This window comes from Betta splendens, chromosome 15 (genome assembly GCF_900634795.4).
Source record: "Betta splendens chromosome 15, fBetSpl5.4, whole genome shotgun sequence".
Lineage (NCBI taxonomy): Eukaryota > Metazoa > Chordata > Actinopteri > Anabantiformes > Osphronemidae > Betta > Betta splendens.
The window spans coordinates 5,764,661-5,789,455 of NC_040895.2; the positions used below are offsets into that span (position 1 = coordinate 5,764,661).

The window sequence follows — 24,795 nt, forward strand, 5'->3', positions numbered from 1 at the left end:
AGCTCACCACTAGTGACAGGAAACACACTAAAATGCTTTTAATGCGAATGCATCAAAAAAAAAGAAAAGAAATGAAAGGCTGTGAACCTCAGGTGGAAGAATGACAAGACACACTCACTCGCTCCAACATCTGTTCCTGGGAACGGAAAGCAAGGACGCCACGCCAAGAGTTTACCCCAGATACCACGGTCCCCTCTGGCATCAGCATCTGTCTAATGAGGGTGCGCGGCAGCTCCTGTGAAGCCAGACATTACAGCGGCTTAATACCAGGAGGCTTCTGGGGCTTCGAGAATGCACTTCGCAATGAAGATTAAGAAGTTTCATAGAGACGGAGTCCACATCCAGATAAATTTGTAACACTTCGCAAAGCACATTGATGTGTACGCGTCACCTGCTAGTCAGTAGTTTGTGTACATGTACTTTACAGAGTATAAAGCAGGAAATACAGTGTGCAGGACATAAATACAGGCACATAGCGGTTAAACCAAAGATCCAAAGCGTAAGAAAGTTGCATCAAATTATTAAGTGTTGTAGAAAACATACAGTTTATGTTCTGTCTGCAGGAACCAACTGTCAGCAGAGGTGTCAGTTCATTGAAGGCTGAGTAAATGATGTCTTAAAAGACATGATGAGATAAAACTGGACACACAGAGCAGCATCAAAAATAAACTAGACTAAATGCAGAAAAGGCTCCACTCATGTTCTAACTGACGTGACTCCGAGAACACGGCACTCATAAATCAGGCTTAAAACATGCACATGGCCATAGAACCCTGAGTGAAATGCTTTGGCAAAGGGCTGCAGCTGCAAATGAACGAAGGCTCAGGTGGTCGCTGGGAAATGCCCCGGCAGGATTCAGCGATGACAGGAAGAGATACGACTGGGAGATTCATCACAAGGCGGCTCGTCGTTAAACGTCGAGGGCTGGTCGGCCTTCAACCCACCTGCTCTCACATGCATGCAGAATCACAGAGGGGGGGTCCTGTGTCGGACCGCCAAGGATATTCAGAAGATATATATTAAAACGCAACACAAGGCTGATGACACGCGGCAGTAATTCCTACAAGACATCAGTAGCAGCACAGAACAAAGTGAGGGTTTCCTGTAGGTGTGTTTATTTATTTTTTTTGTTGTCACGATGGATGAATAGACTCGCTGGCTTTAAACGTGAGATGCTCATCAGGGATGTACAGGATTAAATTGTAGGGTCAACAACAGACACATTACAGTTTTTAACAGTCACTTTGACGCAGCCGTCCAGTGAAACAACACATTCTTAACAGTTCACACTTCTAAACAGCAACTCCAATGTCATAATGACATGCTTTGTTTGTAAAAGGCTCTAACCGTCAAAACACTGGAATTATACAGCAAAAAACTCATTTTGCCTAAAAACAATACAACTTGCAACCAAGTACATGAATACGTCCAATCAGTCATAACAGTGGACAGCAAAATACAAACCATTGATCGCAGTGCTTCATTGATTGTCATTGTAGCGTGTTGCTATTTGTTGTCTTTGTAATTTATGTCAATTTTACCTTTTATGCAAAGAATTGGATCCAGATGAAGAAATGCTTTGATTTATTGAATCCATTTTTCAAACTGTGGCAGAAATATTGTAAATTACAGATAATACATGTACAGTAAACTAAAGGATGAGATACAGCCACTGTTGATACTCAGTCTCTGCTTTAGACGTCCTCCATCCATGCTGGTAAAGAACAACACAGACCTGGCACCTTTTTTAAGGTCTAAAGACTGATTGCAAATTGAAGATTTTTGTGGAGGAGTGTCAAACAGGTGCTATGGTGGGTTCATACTGGTCTTACTGGTTTCTAATAGTTAGAAACACATGGTTTTCCATTGGTCACAAAGCTAAAACAATGGAGTTTAGACTGTTTGAATGACGTCAGTGTTAACTGTTTTGCAGAAGGGAGGAGAAAATGTGTCAATCCAATGAGAACGGGTTTACACATGTGTCTGATGCTCTGCTGGAATAGTGATGATGAAAATAATTGGAACCTACTCATGCAAAACAGGTCAAAGCGACCAATAAAAACTGTGAGATAGAAACAACTTCTTTTGACCCTTGGCTTTCAGAACTGCAATTAGTAAAGGTGAAAAGTTGTGAAAATGACAGTTTCTATTGTTGATTCTATACAGAAAAGTAAATGAGCAGATATTGGCTTTGTCCTCCGTAGGTTCAGAGGAAAGATGAGGTTTCCACGTGTACTGTAGGCTGATCGCTCTATAATCACAGCTTCATAGGTTGAGACTGGAGTGATGGTATTTCTCAACTCTTGAAGGATTTTAGTCAGAGGTTTTCCCTGTAAACCCCCACGAAGGCAAAGATGTGTGGAACGTTGTTGGTTCACATTTTGGTTGTACAGTGATGGCTGAGCTTCCATTTAAAAATTTTAAGAGCAAACTATTTGTTTAGTAAATGAAAAAGTATTTATGCTAGAAATCATATTCTGGTGTTACTATTGTTACTTAGCTTAAACCAAAATAACAAAGTAGAGAGTTAAAATATGGACTAGGATCCACCTCGGTTTCTGAACACTGCTTCTCAGTCTACTGTAGTTAAACTGAATTACGAACAGTTTTTACACAGTGTACGGACTAAGCACCGACAGACGTCGTCATCGTGACAGACACTGTGCGCATTCATCTCGCATCTTTGGAGACTCCATGGTGTGCGTCATTGCGCAGCGGCGCGTCCAGCTCGCGGTGGTTATTGGAAAAACCGCTGACAGAGCAGAGGCAGTTGTGCGGCTCCACGTACGCGCAGATCAGCAGGTGCTGTCTTTCACAAAACTGCATGGAAGTCTCGACTGCAGCCACAGCGATCCGAGGAAAAGCTCCGATGCCGCGGACTCTTATTTACCGGATGCGCTGAAGTACATGACATGCTCGCGGCGATCGACGATTCCAGGTAAAGGTCAGCGTTCACTCCGTCATCCAGGGGGGGTTTGGTGACTGTGTTAAAAATGACACGTCTTCGTGCTTGCTGCGCCCCGTGCAAACGCGCGTTGCCTTTTCGTGCGCTCTTTTCTCGCCCGCGCGCCGTCAAACGGAAAAAACAAGTCGAAACTTTGAAGTACGGCTCGTTCTTTTCTGTCGATCAGCAAACATTTTAAGGTGCAGTCCGTCATTTCATCCTCATCATTGTTTTGATTGCACATCCAAATGCATGCGTCGTGCGTGTGTGCGCACATTTGCTTTTGTGTGCGCGCGTCTCCATCCTAAATTCTGCTGCTTTCAATTAATTCTGCCTGTGTGAGCTGCCGGTGCTCTTTGTTGAATGGAATCAAGGTTAAGAGGTTAACAAGTTTTTAATTAACCACACGAGCCTCTTGATTGCTGATTAATATTTCCCAGGGACTATTTCTTGTTTATAATATGCGGAACAATCAAGCGTTCCATCTGTCTTGGAGCGGCCACGTCATTAATGGGACACAGGGTGACTTAGAAGATGACAACCATAAAGATGAAACAAGCTGAAGTCAAGGTCAAGAATTCATTTATTAGAGATTTTTTACAGGATGTGAGCATTACTGAGAAAATTGAGGTTTCTTCCCCACAGCCTGTAGACATTTGTGAGCGCCTAACCTTGTGAAGACTATTAGATACTTCTTATCAGTACAATGGCTGCTTTAGTCGATTTTATCCCATAGCTCTGCACAAGATGAAGACAGTGGAGCTGTCACGTCAACAGACAAGCGCTCCCAGCAGTGCCATGATTCCACTGGGATAAAAACAGTAATTAAAATTTCACTAATGCTCCATGAAACCTTATGGCGAGCCCTCCTCTAGTTTCCCAAACTATATATACACCACAGTAATAATGCCCATAATCAGTGGGATCGGCACAGATTGCACGGCACACTTAATTGGTGCAGCTTTTTTTTCACTCATTGGAAATAAAGAGCCAAGCGATTTTTCACTTTATGCTCCTGCAGTGCAGCCCACCAAGGGAACGGAGATACACACGTGTAAACAGAGATAAGGCGAGATAATGGAAGAGCTGCACTTCACAGCTGCACTTTTTTTCCTAGTCATGTGGAAGAGTTGAAAAAAGTGTAGAGTAGCCGAGAGTCCCATTGGAGACGCGACAGGATTGTTGTGGTGCCCTTTCTCTTTGTATCGATTCTTTTTTTTCCTTTCTATTTGCTGCTTTTACATGGTTATTGATTGGTTTCTGGGGCCCGGCATGCTAAACGAGAGCCCCAGGAGTTTGGAATTCAGATTTTATTGGAGCACATTTCTAATGTCAGATTTTATAACTCCACCGTTTTGTTGTTGTTTTAGTTCTGTGCTAAAAAGCAGCATCTTTAGTGGTGTCTGATGTTTCGTGTCTAATGGCTCCACCGACGACAGTGGCACCGGGTCGTTTGTCATCAGTAGTTTAGGCTGATGGCACAGGTCCTTTATTTTGTTCCTCCAGATCAGCTGGTTCAGATCAGCTGGTTTTATTCAGGCTTTTCTCCTTAAAAGATATCGTGTAATAGAGTCGTGGCCCAGAGTGGGGAAAAATAACACGTGTATCCTTATATAAACAGGCTAGAGTTTATATTGATGCCAAGATTTAGTGGAAATTATTTGCCCAATTATTACAAGGCTGAGTCACATGGACTCAGGTCAGTCTGCACGACAACATACTAAAATCTAAACCTGTTTTAACTGACAAGCTACAGTTTGGTCAATGGATTTATGGTTGAGACTGAAAATCAGCTTGGTCATTTCAGTGCTTGTTTTTGATGTGTTGATTATTCCTTGACAACTAACTTTATAATCCACATGCAGCTGGAGCAGCTTTTATCCTCTCCTCCTCCTCCTCCTCACCCTCACCGCACACATCTGAGCTACCAGCTTGTGCCAATAACAATGCAGAGTGATGGACACCGGCGACCGGTCAGAGATAATGAGAAATAGAAGTCACTCAGAGACTGAGCTGATGCCTCAGAACGCAGAGATGAAACAGTGGAGGAGAGGCCTCAGCCCAGATCCATGGGGTAATCAGATGTAGAGACAGAGAGACTGGGAAGGTCTCTGTTGGCAGATAAGCTGCGGAGAAAGTCAAGTTTCTTTTTCGTGGGAAAGAAATGTTGCTTAGGCTCTGGCGAGAACCTTTAGGACCCAACACAGACAATATCACAAAGAGGCTTTAATGATAGAGATGAAACACACGCTGAGATGCTCCATTACTTTCTTCCGTCACTCGCGCATTAGTTATTCTTTCAGGGCTATTTTTTGCTCCAGTGTACTTGTGGAATCTCCAAAGAACTGGTGAAGGTTTAAAAACAAAAACAAAAGAAGACAGAACTGAAGTGTGAGCGTGAGGAAGAAGATCTTTCATATTGTGTGTGTACAAAGCACTCTGGATCCATTTTTTATCAGGCTTTTGTTTTGACAGTCATGATAAAAAGTCAGAGACAGTACTCATTTTTACAATAACATACTTTCTCCTTCACAATATGTTTTTCCCTTTTGTCTCCTCAGCTTTAAAGCATCATCCCATACAGCAGCTGGCTAATTAGTGTTTTGTCAGCTTTGTTGGATTATGTTCTATCCTTATTATCATGTTAATCATAGTCATAATGCATTTATTTATGGCTCAGTTAGTTTTAGATCAATCAAAGATCTGGATAATCATAATATTAAGATATTATATATTTAAGATACTTTGAACATTGATTTAGTTGAGATTAACAATGAGCATTTGATTCAAACTCTGACTGATTTTACCCTAAAGGCGGAAAATGAAAATGAAAATAGGCCACATCACGTTATGACGGTCTGTGTGATCAACAATGCAGCGTTGCAGAGAGAGCGACGTTATTAATTGAAGCAAAACTGATTAAGCCGGGGAAGATGCAATATTACCACATTCTTAGCAATCCAACTAGTCCCGTTCTCCTCAATCGTCTTAGAAATCTTTATCTTCAGCAGCAGCCCTGCAGAGTAACACATGCCATGATTGGCAGCAACGCTGTTCAGGTCCAAACGAATGTGTAGCCACATAGTGGAAATGGAATCATAAGGAAGATGAAAAATCAAATATTCAAGCCATGGTGATTTTAATGATACGTTTAATTCATTTACAGATTTAATGAAGGCACAGAACCGTGTTTGTGTGTGTGTGTGTGTGTGTGTGTGTGTGTGTGTGTGTGTGTGTGTGTGTGTGTGTGTGTGTGTGTGTGTGTGTGTGTGTGTGTTACATACGAAGGTGTTAACCAGCAGCCTCCGAGGCCTAGAAAAATAACAATAGGTGCCTTGACTTGAAGTGAAGGAGGGAGAAGGGAGAGAGTCAGATGAAGTGGCTCAGTTCTGCCTGGCGTATCGTTTTCTATTGTCCTCTGTCCTTTTCAACTCAGCTTAGCGTCCCAGTTGAAAGATGTGCTTCTCTGTGCTGGAATCCCATCCTCACGCATGTCCTACTTAGCTGTCCTGTAAAGTTAGACGATGAAGGTGGCTCCTCAAGGTGTGGTCCAAGTCATTCAGTCAGATGTTTACACAGTATGATAGCATCGCTTTAAAACAAAGAAGAGGTTTCATCTTTCATCAATGTCTCAATTTTATTCAGATTGACAAAATAATAATTAGGCCAAATGCAAATGATCCTGATCAGTACGTAGAGAAATCCTGGCCACACTGTGCTGTGCTTGTACCTGGCGCAGAGCCCTGAGAAATAATCATAAGGCATTTCTTTTGCCCCCACATATGACTGATCATCACCTGCCTGAAGCAGCTGGGGAGACTTAGCTCTGTGGCTGTGTACGGATGGTGGTGGGGTCCAAAGACACGATGAAAAACACTCTCCTACCAGCCACTGTACACTACAGTATGTGTTATGTAACCTTGAAGCTCCAGCCTAACAGGTAATACCACCAACAGGTCTCACTGTGTTTCAAGCTTGGACTTTTACCAGCGCAGTCAGAGAATAATGCTTTATCTCCATATTACATTTTCCCGTCCGCAGCGGTCGGGCTCCGGTGGTTAAGTCATTCTGGTCGCCTTTTTTTTTCTGTCTCCTTTGATCTGAGGAGAACCAGAGACGGGGAGAGGAGGGAGACACAAACGCGTTCTCTGACAAGGGAACCGCAGTGTGCTTCATTATTTTTCTCCCCAGTCGGTGCTACACTTCAAATTAAGGGTGAAGTCATTAACAAGAGGTCATTATGCTCCCGAAAGAATGTCCCTCAGGTTCTCAGTAGTGCCGCTGGTTCCTGTGGGGTGTGGAGACACTGAACCCACTGCACTACAGTGTCTGTGCAGGGTTAACAGGGTGCAACAGTGTTGCTGAGAGACAGCATTTCATGCCTGATTGACAGATGCCATCCCAGCATAAAAGGAATCAGTCTGCGGTACCTGTCAGATGTGGAGCATTTAGCAGCGACTCATCAACATCCACCGGTTCTCCGTGCAGGAGAACGCCATCCACTCACTGCTCGCTCTCCCTCTCGCAGGTAAACTTCACCCGGCGTCTGCACCCCGTCGGCAGCCATGGCGCTCTCCGTGTCCGGAGGGGCCGTGTTCACCATCCTCCTCGTCAGCAGGTAAGCCTGGATCTGCACGGCATGGTGCGAACGCAGCCACTCAGCGCTCAGCTCCGCTGAGCAAAACCGATCCAGCGCCGCGTGTGTCAGCGGCTGCGTACAATCGGTGCTTTAATCCCTGCAGAGGTCACGGCGCGAGAGCGATGGGATGTTTTGCTGCTACCGTGAAGAGAAGCCTCTGCTCTTCTTCCACTTTATCATCAAACCACGAAATGTGCTATGCACATTTCAGATACGGCGACGCCTCTGGAGATCACTGAATCCTAGGATGTTCCCCGTACGGCGGCGCCGTTCGCTGCATAATCGCTTGTATTAATGTGACGCCGCAGGTTGGCTGCTACACCAGTACGTCACCAGTCTGCTTCTCGTCTAAATGCCGTCTGTCAGACTATTTGGGTGTTGGGATTGATTTTATGAGTCCGTTGCTGTTCGTAGATTATACACAGATTACCTTTGCATTGATTGCTGGTGGTGTTGGGCTCAGTTCTCTGCAGGTTTGTGCCTTGGTATTGTGCTGACAACAATGGGATCAATAAGCTGCGTGGAGATTAAAGCACATTGCTGTGAGAATGGCCTCATGCATTCAGAGACAAGGAGATATTAGAACAAATACACTCCAACTTTCACAAAGATAATTCAGTGTTTCTGCACATAATCATTTTTTTCGTACTGGTTAAATATTTGTTTAGTCAAGATGCTAGCTTCAGTTTCTGTCCCTCCCTGCATGTGATGCTACCTGCACATGAATGATATTTACCCATGCTGCGTCCCCGTCACATCACAGATGCTGGCTGTGCATCTTTTGCTCCCAAGTCTTTGCCAAGAAAAGCCCAACATCTGTTCTTCCAGTCCTTCAGCCCACCTGACATCAGCTGGGACCCAGGGAATGGGATGAATCAGCTGGCATTTTATGGATGCGGCCGCCAAGCCAACTGTTCTCCAACGTTCTCCTGAGGCTGCGTGCATGAACTCACTCTATCTACTGTACCATTACCTCACACACTTGTCCTTAAATGTCCCACACAATCAACAGTTGTCTCTGACCTTGACCTTTGGACCTTTACTGTGGCCAGGCAAGTGCACATGCACATGTTGTACCGTACTGTAGATGGGTGTGTTAGTGATGGCCTTCAGCCTTCATCTGTTTCTTACTGAATATAAGTCTCTACCTGTCAGATTTCAGTGAGAGGTAAGTCATTCAGTATTTCTCTGAAGAGCGGCATTGTTGTCTGAGACGTACAGTATAAATCATTATATATATAATGATATATATATATATATATATATATATATATCATGATATATATATATATATATATATATATATGTATATGTGTGTATATATATATATGTATATATATATATATATATATATATATATACAAGTATCTAGGGAAGTTGCTCAGATACTGTATACATGTAAATCTGTGGCTTTTTGACTTGAATCAATGATACTAATATGATCATTTAGAATTTTCTCCTGTTTTACAATTTCAAAACCTGCAGATCTTTCCTCAAATACAATCAAAATCATGTCTGTGTAATAAAATGGTTAAAATACAAGCTAATCCTAAGCAATTAAGCAATCAGCAGCCCTATGTGTGACTGAGTGTTGAATTCACTCTGACCTGTCATCCACCATTTCAGTAGCAGCTCATCTCTAAAGCGTTCATAGCTTCACGCTGTTGGTACAGTATAGAGTCTCTTGATCAGTAGCTTCATGAAGAAGCTTCAGAGATCCTCTGAGCAAACAAGTGCTGTGTCCAACAATACAACACGTCACAAGATACAGCTATGCAAGGTCACGAAGGTCACAAAAGTCTCAAAATGACAAAAATCAGTGGCTTTTTTGAAATATTGATGGTTTTCTTCTCAGACTTCACAAACCGTTGGTGCAGCTGAAATTCCATAATGGCATCATGTCAAATCCTTAATATTGCCTCTTCTCATCTTTCTGCGACTTACACTGAAAAACCCCTGATGGCACAGGAACATTGTTTTTCTCCTTAAGTCAGTAGAACAAAGAGCGAGATCCAAGAGGAGAGGCTGGGAATCACAGCTGAGCTTATTTAAAAAAAAGCCAAACGAGCTGAATCTGTGTCATCTGAAGCACCCAACCATGACTGGCACACACAAGTATTTACTTACTGTTGACTAAACATGGAAATGGTGCAGACCACACATACACTTTAAGCTGATTAATCTTAATCACAGACTCCCAGCTTTTACGTAGACAGACTTGAAAGCGTGTGAGGAGGCTCCAATATGTGCCGAATCAAATACAAATGGTTTGATTCTACCTGTACTGTGTGACTTACATGAGACTTTATACATTGTCCATGTGCATTAAATGTACTATCTTCATAAACGTAATTATTCATTTTATGCCGTGCATTGAGGTCCTGCAAAAATCTTAGTTTTTAGACCTTTGCTCTGATTATAACGCATCACTCTTACTAATTCATCCTCAGCAACCATGGGTTGTTTCTACACTGTACACTGTACATTGTGTGCATGTCTTTGTTTAAGATGCCTCCAGACAGAGAAGCTACTAGTCCTCTGACACCCACACACAAAGACGCTGTGGCATCAAAACAGTCAGGCTTCATTTCTCATTCTAGTCTAGTCTTCAGTCAAAAGCTGCTAACATACAGTACAGGTCACACAAGTACTGTACAGTACCACCAGTAGCCAGAGATTAGCGTCTTACAGTATATGCTTTTGTTGCTTTTGCATTGGAATATGGACTATGGGTATTATGGGATTAAATTTAATTCTAATTCTCACTTAAAATTGTGTAACTACTTGTCAAGAGTTGCCAAAATGTAACACAACTGATGTTTCAGATTTGCTGTCACAGTCAGTCTAAAGTCTGACTCAAACAAAACTCACCAGGTGAGACATTAGCTAATATAAGCTAACCTCAAGATGATACATACAGTACAGTACATTGTTGATCCCCTTGGAGAAATAACCTCATATGCAGCTTCAGCATTGAATCGGTTAGAAATGGACCAATAGTCAGTGAGAGAATTAAAAAACTTTTTTTTTTGAAGAAAGCATTTTCCTGGTAAACTGAATTAAATTTAATTTGTCTGTCATTCCAGTCTAATGACAGACATCGACTGTAAACTCAAACTAAACTAAATTATTTGAGCCATGGGACAATAAATTGCTTCCTCATGAATAAAAGCAAGCAAAACAATACAGAAAATAGACTTTCTAAATTTCACACCCAAGTTTTATTTGATCTTTAAATTTCACTTAAAACTGTAAAAAAAACATGGAGGAGCATTTAAAGTTCACACTACGAAGTTTGTTCACTTTTTTTAATTCCAGTACTTTGTCTGTCTAACAACAAAGCAAATCAGTGTCTGCAGTTTCACACTGGTGATGTTTGTTTCACGCTATGCGCTGCCTCAGGGGAGCTACATGAACTTTTTACCTGATGGCGTTCTCTCCCTTCGATAGCGCTCCAGTGTTTGTCTAGTCTACAGGGGGTTCTACTCCAATCAAACCGCGCTTCTGAGCTTGTAGTCAGGTTTTCTATGAAATAAAAAGGTGAAATACGGGAGTAGTCTCCTACAATGAACAGTAGGTTCAGAGGTTTAAAGCATCGCCACGTGTGGATAAAAGCAAATTAAATTCAGATTTTGATGCGACAAGATTTCGACTTCTTGGGGCCTATGAAGGTGGTAAACGTTCTCCATGTTCAGTTGGGAGTTCTTCTGCTCGCGCTGCATGAGGAGCGAGGTTTAGGGAGCTGCCTGGGATCACATGAAACGGAGAAACAGCTGCTTTTATCCACAAGCACCTGCAACATGAACTCAGCAGGGCCTTTTTTCGTGGCGCCTGGTTGCCTGCCTCTACGTCTCCACGAGTCTGGAGCAGCTGATGGGTCTGAAGAAGGCTCAAAAGTCCCCGATGAGAAAGAGAGAGAGAGGGAATAATCTCTGTATATGAGAGCAGCAGCAACTTTCCTCAAATCCCATTTCACAGCGGCACAAGAAAAATGAATATTCGCTGTAAATGAAGAAAAGAAGATGTTTAATGCCGCCTGACAGGCGAGGCATCCAGAGGGGACGTTTCTGGCACACCTTGAGGATTGGGCTAATACCGCATGTTCTACCTGTTCTCCTCAGCAGCCTGTCACACACAATGCCTGCCCTGCGTACGCTCTGCCGTACAAAGACGTCACGGGAAAAACTCAGAGGAACGAATGAAGCACTTCTGTGCCCATTTGACTTGTGGCTCTAAATTAAGTAGGAAATGGTATTGGGCCTGATTTGAATGTGAATAATCTTGATTGATTTGACCTTGAGGGTGAATGAATGGGCAACTGTATGTCATATTTCATTTTCTGTGTTCAATAATTCATCCGTCCATGCCCATTCATACAGACAACCCATAGAATTAAAACTCCCTCTAATGGAAATTATAGAATTTAGCAACTCATGTGTGAATAAATGACGTCTGTTATTATAAGTAACGGTGAGAATATGAAAGTGATGCACAGAGGAACTAGCACACAGTATGTTTAGGGGAATGTGTGCGATGGAACTGCACCCCCGACTTATCAAATCCCACTCTGCGGATTTAAACATGCTCCTGAATGGAGGTTACGCACTCACATTGTTTCCTGGGTGGTTACTCTACACAGAACACACATGTTGCGTTCCATTGTGAGCCAATGGCTGCAGGGATCTTTGCAGCGGTGGAGCACGGAGGGTGTTAATCAGCGCTGTGCGGGGGCTATGTTCAGCTGAATTCATTTGTTCTGAAATGTACAAGTGCTGCATGGGTTGATGCCTTGTGTGCATTGTGGATTGGGGAGAAGAATAGGAGGTGGTGGTGGTGGGGGGGGGGTGCTTTGTAGCGAGTGTTGGAAGCATCATGCACCAGGATCAGTAAAGGTAAATTCCAACACATGTCGCTCCTGTAAAATGTGGGTCAGACAATGTGTATCAGCGCAGATGCCGTTGTGATGAATGTCTGCACATCTGGCCAGATGCACTGTACTCCGTACTGTATTCAAGCCAGTTGTTGAGTCAGGGAACCACTTTTTTAACATCTTTTAATTGTCAGTTGAGACACTTACAGTAAAGTAAAAGATTGCGGTCTCGACCATCTACAAGCACATGAAGCATGAGGGCCTTTTTTGAACATTTCAGGGTTTCGGGCAGAAAAGCCTTTCTTCCTTTCATGCTTGGTTTCTGCTCATTCTCTGTGTGTTTTGCTAACAAGTGGCCCAAATGCTGGATCTGTCAGTTTAGTCAGTGACAGTCAGTTTGCCCCGAGGACAGAAAATCTTCTGCAGCCCAGAAGGCAAAGTTCTAATTTTAAGATCTCAGTCGTGACTGTCAAATGATTGACCTGATGATAATTAGGTCATGATCGTTCCAAAAGCAGAGTTTTTGAAAATGTTTTCCTTTCATTTCCCAAGGCTCCATCAATTTTGACTGACTGGCTCTAGTAACAGGCTTATTGGATCCATTATGTCAGGAGTGTCCACGCTGGCTTACTTTTCTGAGGTCAGCTGAGCTACTGAACAGGTGATGTTAAAGAGAAAACATAGCAGTCTGTCCTTGTGTTGCACGTCATGACTGGGCTGTTGTTCCATCTGTTTTTAAAGCCTATTGTTGAGGTAACTCAGCTCCTCCAGATGCAGCTGAGTTGAGTCTCGTCCTGAGGAGTGGGCTCTTCCACGTGGTGTGTTAGTCAAGTTGTTGTTTCTGTGCATCTTTCACTGCATTGAACTGTATACACGACGTTGCTCTGTTTGAGCCTGGGGGTTTTGTCCTCTGGGAGGAAGAGTTTCCGCTGTGTATAGGGATGCTGTGTTTGTGGAAGGTCCTCCTGGGTTTTTCAGACACTCCCACAGCATATGGGATGTGGAAGGCACCTCTTTTGTTAGTAAGCCGCAGACTAGTTTCAACCTTAGTTCTGCTCAGATGGACGCACCATTCTGAGAAGGCGATGGTGAGGTACGTGTGTCACACAGTAACGAGTGGTACAGTACCGCAGAATTAACAGAAGATGAGCACACAAGAGGAGTGAATACATGTAGGTACAGTAGCACCATGAAAGATAGGGAGGGAGAGAAACATACAGATCCAGACCAGAGTGTGAGGATTCTACCTGATCTTTTCCTCATCATAAAATAATGATATGTGGTTTATGATCAATGCCTGTGAAGGAAGGATACAAGTGATGCCTTTAAATGCTACTGTATGAGTTGTCACTTCCTGTAGATAGTGTTGTTATTCCTTTCAATCTCTTGAATACAATGCTCGGGGCCATAGCACGGCAGTAATGCTTTGTCTAATTAGGTTATCATGATGTGGTGGAGTAGTTCAGACACTGTTAAGAATGTATAAGAGCGAAAGGGGAGATAATGTCACCGCTCCAAGCGCCATGATACGTCAATCCCCAAGAAATCAGCTGATCGTGCCAACAAGTTCGTGTTCAGCTGGTTGTTGGAGTTTTAATCTATAAATGCATATTTGTGGCTCCTTAATGTCCTGAAGCCAAGCAGCAGCTTGTGGCGCAGGGACCCTGTGCAGCTCAGATGTGGGCATGCAGTGTATCATTGTGTTATTTGTGACAGGCAGGCTGGTGGGCAGGTCTGTCAGGTCTGTCAGCAGGCGCTCAGCAAAGATGTGTAGTCTGCGGACCGACTTTTCATCTAGAGAGGGAGACCGAGCCCACAGTGCACAACTGTGTGTGTGAGTGTGTGCGCATCCATCCATGCGTGTGTGTGTGGTATGAGTTCACATACACACACACACATGCATGCACACACACACGCGTGCTCCTGATCGCGCTGCTCCAAACACAGATGAAGTGTGTGTCTCAGTAGTTTGTTGAGGGCGTGTGATTTTCGGAGCATTTTAAGGCGCTTCGCTATCTCTGTTTGTTTTTTGGGGGGTTTATAGTCAGGGCTCAGTGGATAGCAACCACTTGGCAGGTTGGACATCCCAGTCTGGAGGTGAAGGCTTCGACTGCCAGAAGTTAGAGACTCAGGGGGTTTACAGAGATGGATGATGTGAGAAAAGGGAGCTTTTCACACCCACTGAGGTCAAAGAAGCAGTGTTGCAATATGATATATCACTACTGTATGTGGCATTGGTAGTAATTGGGACAGTTCTTTAGAGGTGCTGTTAGAGCTGGCTTGTCTGGTGTGTGATGTCACTTCTGCTTCCTGTTTTCTGTCTGGTTAATTGTTCTGATTGCTTACACCTGGTTGCCAAGAAGAAGAAGAAGAAGAAAAAGAAGAAGAGGAAAACAAAGAAGAAGAAGAAGAAGCAGGTGAAAACAAAGAAGAAGAAGAGGAAAACAAAAAAGAAAAAGAAGATGAAGAAGAAAAAGAAGAAGATAACAAGAGGAGAAGAAGAAGAAGAAGAAGAAGAAGGAAGAAATCTTCTTAACTTTCAAAATAAAAATATTTAAATAACATAAGCCTGGTTTCTAATCCCATTCCCTTCTCCACCTCCTGTAAGCCTGTACAGTATATCACCCCACGCACATTGATAATGCAGTGATGCCAGAGGCGGAGTCACTGCCGTCACTAACATGGCTTTGCTATCCAAGACGCTTGCCTGCTGAAACAACAGGCTTCCAGCCATTCGAGTGCGAGACTTCATGCAGCATAGCAACAGAGCGCTGGGAGCAAGTCACTGTCTAAGCCGATTGGACACAGTCAGGTGAAACAAGTTCAGGGTTTCACGGAAAAAGACTCTTCCTCCTCCTTTTTGTTGAAAGCCTGTCAGGTCCAGAAGTTCAGCTCTCAGGCCTTGTGCTGGATTCCCCAGTAGAGCACTTAGCTTTTCTCATGGGACACATAGGGAAAGCACTATTGATCATTTTATACTGTAGATTGATGGGCACCTTTGGTGTGGTTCAATACAAAGTATTAGAGATTTATTTTGATTTGATGCCATTATACTTTTTCCATCTCCATCACGGATCACGGACTGTGATTAGAGCAAAGTTGGAAAATATTAAAAACTCATCATAAATATAAATGTATGTGGACTAAAGATGGCTGAATCTCTATTGTTAAATAGTATTAACATAACAAATACTGGATGGATGAATGAGATACAGGAAATGGGAAGCAAACCTTTATGTTCACATTTATTTTGTCCAGTTGAAGATTCTATATAAAGTAATGTAACTAAGAACCATTCATTTAAAAAGCCCATAATCATATTTATATTTTAAGAAAGTGTGCCACTTATAAAAGGGAGAGCTAATCTCACTTGCATATCCCTCTTCCCTCTCTTCTTGTCATACACTGGTCCACAGCCGCACACAAGAGACGTGGGGGGGGGGGGGTGTTCTGAAACGCTGCCAGCGTATGGAGATGAATGTGTTCTGCCTCTGCACATGGCCCGATCTGTCTTGCTTCAGCCCCTCTTACATCATGGCACGTGCCCCGGAGCCTTCTCTCTCCGCGGAGCAGGCGTTCGGTATTTAGAGCCTGATTTATACACAAACACGCGGACGCCGACCAATGAGGAAGCAATGAGTGTGTTCGTCTTTCCCCGGCTACAGTCGCCAGCAGTGTAATCATCTTCCCACACTTCAACGTGTCTTTAACGATAGCATTCAGAAAGAACGGGGCAAAGAAATCTCATCAAAGCACACCGTAATTTCTGAGGCGTAAGTCAATTGAAAATAGATGGATGGTTTAAATATGGAGAATCCAGTCAATTCAAGGTAATCTATTAATTAAAAGAACCAAAGGATTGCTTGTTTCTCCTTCTTTCTGCTTTTCTGTGTCTCGCTCCCCTTCGAATCTTTTCTTTGACTCAGCAGGGCTTTGTGTGAAATTGACACCCTGCAGGGGAGGGTTTCCACGGAGCGAGGAGCTGGTGGTGGGGAGGGATTCACCTGGCAAATGCACAACAGGAGGGGAAAAGAATTCTTATGGCGCTTTTTTTTTTTTTTTTTGCTTTTCTTCTTCTGTCTTTGTTCCCAGGTTGTTAGAGAGCTCGTTGCTCAACGCAGAAGTGAAGGAGGGAGAGATTCTGCCTCCTACCATTCAGAGGCTGATGAAAGGATACAACAAGTACCTCAGGCCCTTCTTTGACAGTAAGGAAACGGCAGCGCAGCGAGGAGAATGGAAGAACTCTCGGGGGAAATATGTGTCTCACGGAGAAGGGCTCATACAGAAATGTTACACTTGCATGTTCCATACTTATACATATACTGCATATCCATGCAGGAAATATGCATCAGCACAATAACTTTAATCTGATGTAGGACTTTTTAACCTGATTTAGTTGCTATATAGAAATTGAAAGTCAATCTTAATGAATACTTTTAGGGGAGCCATGTTTCCCTGCGGTCCCCTCATTCCTATGATTGTTCAGGGCTCCAGCAGTGGGTTATATGCTGTATTTACTCGCTGAGGGACCTGGGCTTAACCCGCACGTGACAAATAAACCGATCTGAATCTGGGAGCTGTGAAAGCACCTCGGAGTTTCGCCTTGTGCCTCCGAACGCAGCACAACGTGACAACGTTCAGCCAAAGCACACATATTTACACACCCACACGCTTCGCGTCTTCCCGTTGCTAGCGGAGGGAGAATTTCCATAAATCTTATGCTTTTTTTCCCCAAACCCTTGAGCAGAAATCTGAGACAGCAGCACTATTAGCGTGCACCCCTCTCTCCTCCTCAGTGGGCGTTTCCAGTGTTTTTAATGTTCGAGTGCTTTTAAGTGACTAATCTGAAGTTTGGGTCATGCATTTATTCACTTTGTTGCTGAAAGCACCCCTCTGTATGTTTAAACTATGAGGCTACAGCACTCACTGACATAAGGAAAAAGCTTGGCTTTTTCTTTTAAAATAACAAAACTTTATTGATTATCTTGCGGTATTTTTACACATAGGGACATAATATGCTAATCAGTTGAGGAAGATTGGATGTTAAGAGCATGCAAATTTAGACAGAGCCTCTGTTTCAACTCATTAATGCTGAACTAAGTGAACCAACTGCATTTACTGCAGAGACACATGTTCTACACATGTTTTCTTACATGTAATATTATCATAATATGATATTAGCATAGATAAATTGTTGTTTGACATCATGTCTCTTTATTTTTTTAGACGGTCCGGTGACGGTGGGCATGAGCCTGGACATCGCCAGCATTGACACTATCTCAGAAATCAACATGGTGAGGCTAGAGCGCCGTGCAATTCAAGGTTCATTACATCCATCAATTTCCCCCCCACCGCTTGTTCTTGCGAAGGGTCGCACAGGTGCTGCAGCCCTCCACGGGTGGTGCAGGGTGCAACGCGTGGAAAGCCAATCAGTCACACTCACGCCCACGCCTAAGGCAATCTGGAGTCTAATACACTCGACCTGTTGCCTTGAGTGGTGGGAGGAAAAGCCAGAGTGGCTGGAGTTCCCCAGAGTCTGTCTACCTGCAATCCAGCCACTACACCTCTATGCCACATCAGATGGGATGAGATTAGTTGTTAGTGTCATTGGAAAAACACTGCAAGTATAGTATCAGAGTTTAGAGTTGAACATGAAAATAAAACTCGCCTCCAGCATAAAGCATTTATTTATTGGAGGTGTCAGCCACAGCAGAGGGGGCTCTGGTTGTGCTCTGTGACTGATGGGTTTAATTTCTGTGCCATCTAATGTGTTTAACTGTAAAAGCCTGTGGACAGACAGTGGAAGACATTGATTATGTAGCCGCGAATAGCTGGACTTGCTGAGTTTGAAGCAGTGCTGAGGATTACTGGGTAAATACTGGACAATTGAGGTTTGGTGTGCAAAAGCCTCACCCCTCAGTCAGCACGCTTCCTGAGCAGTGTGTTAAATCTGCCGTTGACCTCTGGGCTCCGTCCCTGCAGGACTACACCGCCACCATATTCCTCCGTCAGCGCTGGACGGATGAGCGCTTGGTCTTTGAAGGCAACAAGAGCCTGAGTCTGGACGGCCGACTGGTGGAGCTCCTCTGGGTCCCAGACACTTTCATCGTGGACTCCAAGAAATCCTTCCTTCATGACATCACCGTGGAGAACAGGCTGATCCGCATATTCCCCAACGGGACCGTCCTGTACGCGCTGAGGTGAGATAGCTCACTTCGGTCGGTTGCGTTTGATTGTTCGTCCGCTTGAGTGGGTGGAGAAGATTTTCCTATTGGTGAAACTGCTGTCTCCATACGAAGACCTGAGCCTTGTCTGGGTCTGACTCAGTGTGTAGGAGGTAGAGCAGGACAGGAGAGTAAAAAAAAAAAGATGTCAGGAGATGGTTGGACACCTCAGGGAATGAAGTGCTGGTCCAGTGCAGCGCAGCAGCAAAGAGACAGTGGTAATGATACTTTTAGGGATAATAATGATAATTATAGTGTTGATAACTTGATGCAGCTGCCGTTCAATAACAACCTCTGTGCTTCCTAGGATCACCACCACTGTGGCCTGCAACATGGATCTGACAAAGTACCCCATGGACAAGCAGACCTGCACCCTGCAACTGGAGAGCTGTAAGCATGGGTCAAACTCCAGATCATCATCCATCATGAGATTAGAATGTTGCTGGATGAAGCCTGTCAACACGTTCGTCCTCAGTGACGTATTTACACTCATGAGAAGAAGAAAACTGCACTTTCGCACACACACTGTGTTACCCAACCTCTGTGGCCTGGCATCGTATTTGTTCAGTCGAATGATACCCGTCCAAGCAGATCCTTCAGTCTGACGACAGGAACGTTTGATCCTCTGGCATTGTTGGACTTCTCCCCTGTCAGGAACAGCTCCTTAGGCAGGGTCACTACCTGGAGGATGTGCCCAGTGGTCCTGATTATGCTGGGGCAGGATAAAAGGGCCACTGGTTCATTCTAAAGCCTCCTCCTCTGTTGAGGGTCGTGTTTTCTACTTTAACCCGTCTTCTCTGCACCGCTGCCTTCACACCTCGGTACCACAGCTAGATGTAGTGCTGTGTGTGTGTGTGTGTGTGTGTGTGTGTGTGTGTGTGTGTGTGTGTGTGTGTGTGTGTGTGTGTGTGTGTGTGTGTGTGTGTGTTTCTTGGCAGTGACCTATCCAAGTACGCTCCTTACAGCCTCTTCCTTTGACACTATAAATATCGTGGGTCTTGTCCCTGAGACTTAACCCACCCAATCTTACAAATCCTCCAAAGTCCCATTAATATGCTTCGAATGCAGACCTCTGCCTCTGGGCTTTAATGAGGCAGTGACAAACTCTGGAGAGCCAGAGCCGTGAGTTCATTTTGTTTGTGACGTTAAATGTGTAAATAAAGCACGTTCCTGTTGGGATGAGATGACGTGAAGGCATGAGCTCCTTTTTCTGCCCTCCCTCGCTCGTCTGACGCGTTCACCGTCCAGTTTGCTCTTGCTCCGCGCTTTTAAATGGCAGCCACCGAGACTAAGCTAGGTCTGATCCCTGCCAGAGAACCCAGCGGGACCTCAGTGCTGAAGAAATAAATAAAGAAATGAACAGCACTAACCCTAACGGCAGCTGGAGTCCCACTCAGCCGACAGAAAGAAGCAGAGGCTTATAGTTAAGTATAGTTAGTTAACTTAAAGATGACGGATCATTTCTTTGATGCTTGAACAGTTCCAGGTGAAATATCATGGCAGAATTCCATCGTTTCCATTAAGTAAAGGCTTTAGAACAGGAATCAAGCCCTTGTAGTAAGACAGCTAGTGTGACACGGAGGGAGAACACAACACATTTATCAGGACCTTTCAGCATCAAAGTCGCCGCTGTCCTTCATCAGACTTTGCCCCCAGCTCCGAGTCTCATCCCCGTCAACAAAGCGTGACTCCATATGGCTTTAAGTGGGGAGATTGACAGCTAATTAAAACGCAGCCTATGCATAGTAGCAGATGATAGATGCGTCGCAGCCTCCGACGGCGGCGCTTGTTCTATTCTCTTGCTCCCTCTGCAGATAACTTCAAAAAATACACCGGAGCTTTGGCCTCGTGTGCCACACCTTCCTGTCTGGAACAGTCGACATCTCATCGCCTTTGATATTTATTTTTGGTTCTTCAAAATGATGAACACACTTGGCTCTAGCACATGATTAGCCTGTTGTGGTGGTAGATTTACATTCAAAGCACACATCATGACTAAACTCTCTTTATGTTTGTGTTTCACTGAGACGTTAGCAGGAAATGACAATCGGAGTGAATCTTTCTTTCCTGTTTTTTCCAGGGGGCTATAACATCAATGATGTCATGTTCTATTGGACCAGAGGGAACGAGTCTGTCAGTGGTTTAGACTCGCTCCAGCTGGCTCAGTACACGGTGGAGGACCACTACACATCTGTCTCAGAGGCCATCTACGAAACCGGTAGCGGTTCCGTTCACAACACCGTGTCGCTGTTCACTGTATAATCAGCTCAAAGGATTCGTTCACGCTGCTGTTCAGGACATTTACTGGCTTTGCTGTTTTCAAAGGCCGTTACCCCAAGCTGGTCTTTCACTTCGAGCTGAAGAGGAGCATTCTGTACTTCATCCTGGAGACGTACGTGCCCTCCAGCCTGCTGGTGGTCCTCTCATGGGTCTCCTTCTGGATTTCCCTGTCCTCGGTTCCAGCACGTATTTGTATAGGTAAATGATACTGCATGTTTTTAGGTGCACATTGATCTGGGTAGTGTGTTGAAACATTCTGCAGCGTCCCATTTGTCCAAGGACAGACGCTGCATGTGAGCACTGAAGAATACGTTTCTCTGATGGTCATGTGTTGGGACGTACGATCTGAAAATCCACAATGTCCTAAGTCCACTGTCATTACACACTAATGTCACCATGAGAGCTTTGCTACTTAAGGCCAAATTTGAGAAGTAACCGTGGCACAGTATGCGATATCCCATATGGCCCTAACCCATTCACGGCGGCAGAGAGCATGAATGCATGAATGAATAGTGTTTCCTGTATTTCTTTGGCCCAGGTGTGACCACGGTGTTGACCATGACCACTCTGATGATGGGAGCCAGGACGTCGTTACCCAACGCCAACTGCTTCATCAAGGCCATCGACGTTTACCTTGGCATCTGCTTCAGCTTCATCTTCGGGGCGCTCATCGAGTACGCCGTGGCCCACTTCTGCACCCTCTCCCACGCCGACTCCCACATGCTCCTGGTGAGAGCCCATCTCGGGCCGCGCCGTCCCGCCGTCCCGCCGTCCCCCTTTCGTTTTCCAAGCCGACCTCACCGTGTGTCTCCCTCTCCTCACAGTACGGCCACCGCATGCACGACTTCGACGACGAGATGAACGGCATCGTCACCACCGTCTCCGGCCACGCCAAGCGGGCCGCGAGGCGCAAGGAGCCCGCCCCGAGCCCGGCGCCGACCCCCGCCGCCACTGAGCACGCCGTGAGCCCGGCCAGCCCCTCGGGCAGCGAGCCCAAGGCCGAGGAGGCGCCGCCAGAGCCCACCCACTGGTGCGTTACTGTTCTGGTCACCCTCCGCAAAATCCTCCGCTCCTCCATGAACTGCTGCCACGTGGAGAACCCCCACCACATAGACAACCACTCCAGAGTCATCTTCCCCCTGTCTTTCGTTATGGTCAACCTGCTCTACTGGACTTACTACCTGTACTTTTAGCATTGGCTTGAGTGCAGCGTGTCTGTGTGTGTGTGTGTGTGTGTGTGTGTGTGTGTGTGTGTGTGTGTGTGTGTGTGTGTGTGTGTGTGTGTGTGTGTGTGGACAGGAGGATTTTTACTGTAAACATTAAGTTTGGAGATGTGTATGATTTCTACATACAGTATGAAGGTATTGATAAGTAAACTAGCAATTGCATATGTTTTCAGCTGTGTTCTATTTTTTTTTATTTTAAATACACATCTGGACTTATTCAAACCAGTGAGCCTGCTTGACTGGCAACATATGATGAATTCTAATCTTCTATCTGACCCTCAGATTAAAATGATTCATCTTAGAAACAAAAGGCCAGCCCGCGTCTTCCCTTCCTGCAGTGCATTCATCACGCCACTGACTATTACTGGCTTTGACAGAATTCGCTATTGCTGGGGAAGAGTAAGCGCCTGCTGGGCTGTAATACGCTGTTGTGATGGATTACCTATCGATATGTAACAACACTTTGTCCATTTATATCCGCAGGTGGAAAATTTAGATGAAACATCTTGACGCGTTAAAAAAAAAAAAAAAATGAGGGAAGTAAGAATGTGATAATCAAGGCCAATGTTTAAATCTATTTCTTCTGTGTGCTCCTTTGAGTTATTTTTAATGCACTGAGCTGTACTCTTGCTCTTTGTATTTTTTTTTTCTGACTATAAATGTAGTGGCCTTTTATCCCTGTTATACTGAGGCGAACTGTCACCATGAGCAAGATTACGGCCTCATCAGCGCACAGATCTGTCCATCTGCTTTCATGGGGGCAGCGTCCCAACTTACCATATTGTCCACAGTAAGAATTATAATTGACCATGAACAGCAGCAACTATTCAACAGCTAGCTTCTGTTAGCAACCAGTACAAAAATGCTAATGCTATGCTAATGCTATGCTAATTTTAAACAAACTAACTCGGCTCAACTTACTGTAGTACAGTACATGTAGTTGTGGTCAAACTCAGGTTTGCATCAACACTTTTTTTCATGTGTAATTGGACGTGATTGATCAGAGTAAATTACAGTAATAACCTACATGTATTAGCTATAGATCGATCTGAATATGAATGAATATCACAAGGATGTCACTGTCTGTACTTGATCTAAAAGGTAAATACCTGCACACGCTTCACTTGTGCTAACCTGTTTTTTTAAGATGCTGTAACATAAAAGCATTGTGGGTACTGAGCGTCAGACAGGTGGCTCAGATTTGCCACAGGCGTTCAGACGAATCTGTTCGTTTGCTAACGGTGATTTGAACCAAAGACTCCACTTTGTTCCTTCTTCTGTTTTCTTCCAGTGCAAATTTTTTTAAATGTGTTTCAAAATATTAATATCATGTTTGGTCCAAATTCTGAAACCGCATGCAGTCAGCAGACACGATTCAGTTACACAACCAAGGTGCATGTTTATTAAGTGCTGTATTCAATATTGCTGTATCATGCTCTGCCATTTCAATGGAAGCCGTCCATTTTTTCATGATGCAACTCTGGTGTTTAAGTTTTTAGACGTGTGTTGAACGGCTATAAAAACCTATTCGCTTCACTGATATAGACTATTTATGCTCATCATGAACACTGTGTTTTTAAGATAAAATCCTTTTTCAAATCTGCCATCAACTTACATTTTGATTGTTCTCTGCCTGATGATCTTGGGGAATTAAGATATGATTTACATCCATTCCTTTTATTTTTGCATGATGATCAACGGGGATCAGTTTCTTCTGCTCTTTCTTTTTACTTAACATAATCATGGATGTTCATCTGAATCTAATGAAACAATGTACATTTTAAAAATGCTAATTTCTTTTTGGGCATCATACGAGTCTTAAGGTGCAGGATGTTTAAACCTTCCTAGTTTTGCTTTCTGTTCTTTGAACTTTATTCTTTAAGGGATGACTGATCACAGTCAGCTCTGTGGGCGTCGGTGAGCACTGACCTGTTGCAAAGGTTAATGTGATAGGACACAGACTGTCAGGTTTTATAAATACAGCCCCTCGGTTGTACTTTTGATAGTTATCTCAGTGAACTGCATCAGAACTAAATGCCAACACGGAGCCAAAGACTCACCCTGAAAGGTTTCAGTGCGGATCCAAACAGAACGTTTTGCTGTTCTACGGCTCCGTGGGTGCTGCTGCGCCATGAGCGCTGCTTTGGACTAAACAGGCAGCATTAAGCACGGTTCTAAGCATCTTAATAGAACATTACAGGACACGTCTTCAGCACTTTTCTGAAGAAACTTTGCGGAACAGAAAGACCTGAGAAATGTCGGGTGCTGGAGAAGCCCTTTGTGTTCCTGTTGTTCTTTAAACTAATGCCTCAAGGCAACGGCGAGGGCCAACCTCACATTTCCTTGGACGTCTTCATGTGAAATGTATTTATATACTGTAGTTCAATGCTAATGTGCATTGGCTTGCTCATAACCTGGTGTAAATTTAATATTAACACTATGCATGTTTATTTGGTGTATGAATATGAATGACAGCAATAAAAGAGGTCTAACGTGTGTGTTGGCAACAATCTGTACATTTGCCTGCATTTTGGGGGCTGTGGCATTAGTGTGTAATTGCTGTACTGTAGGTACAGCACTTCCCAAGAACATAATTAGAAGACCGGCGGCTC

General features: G+C 44.1%; 1 protein-coding gene across 1 annotated transcript; it reads left to right on the forward strand.

The window, feature by feature from the left end:
- Positions 1-2,640: 2,640 nt before the first annotated feature.
- On the forward strand, positions 2,641-24,679 carry LOC114870755 (gamma-aminobutyric acid receptor subunit pi). The gene is made up of 10 exons (XM_029175808.3): positions 2,641-2,938; positions 7,473-7,562; positions 16,546-16,658; positions 17,680-17,747; positions 18,436-18,653; positions 18,985-19,067; positions 20,758-20,895; positions 21,003-21,155; positions 21,496-21,686; positions 21,782-24,679. Exons 2-10 carry the CDS (start codon positions 7,510-7,512, stop codon positions 22,148-22,150), a joined length of 1,386 nt encoding a protein of 461 aa, XP_029031641.1. The 5' UTR covers positions 2,641-2,938; positions 7,473-7,509; the 3' UTR covers positions 22,151-24,679.
- The last annotated feature ends 116 nt before the right edge of the window (positions 24,680-24,795 follow it).

Coding starts and splice junctions, on each gene's coding strand:
- LOC114870755 (XM_029175808.3), top strand. CDS start 7,510: ATGGCGCTCTCCGTGTCCGGAGGGGCCGTGTTCACCATCCTCCTCGTC. Junction 19,068..20,757: donor CACCCTGCAACTGGAGAGCT/GTAAGCATGGGT, acceptor TGTTTTTTCCAG/GGGGCTATAACATCAATGAT. Junction 21,156..21,495: donor TCCAGCACGTATTTGTATAG/GTAAATGATACT, acceptor TCTTTGGCCCAG/GTGTGACCACGGTGTTGACC.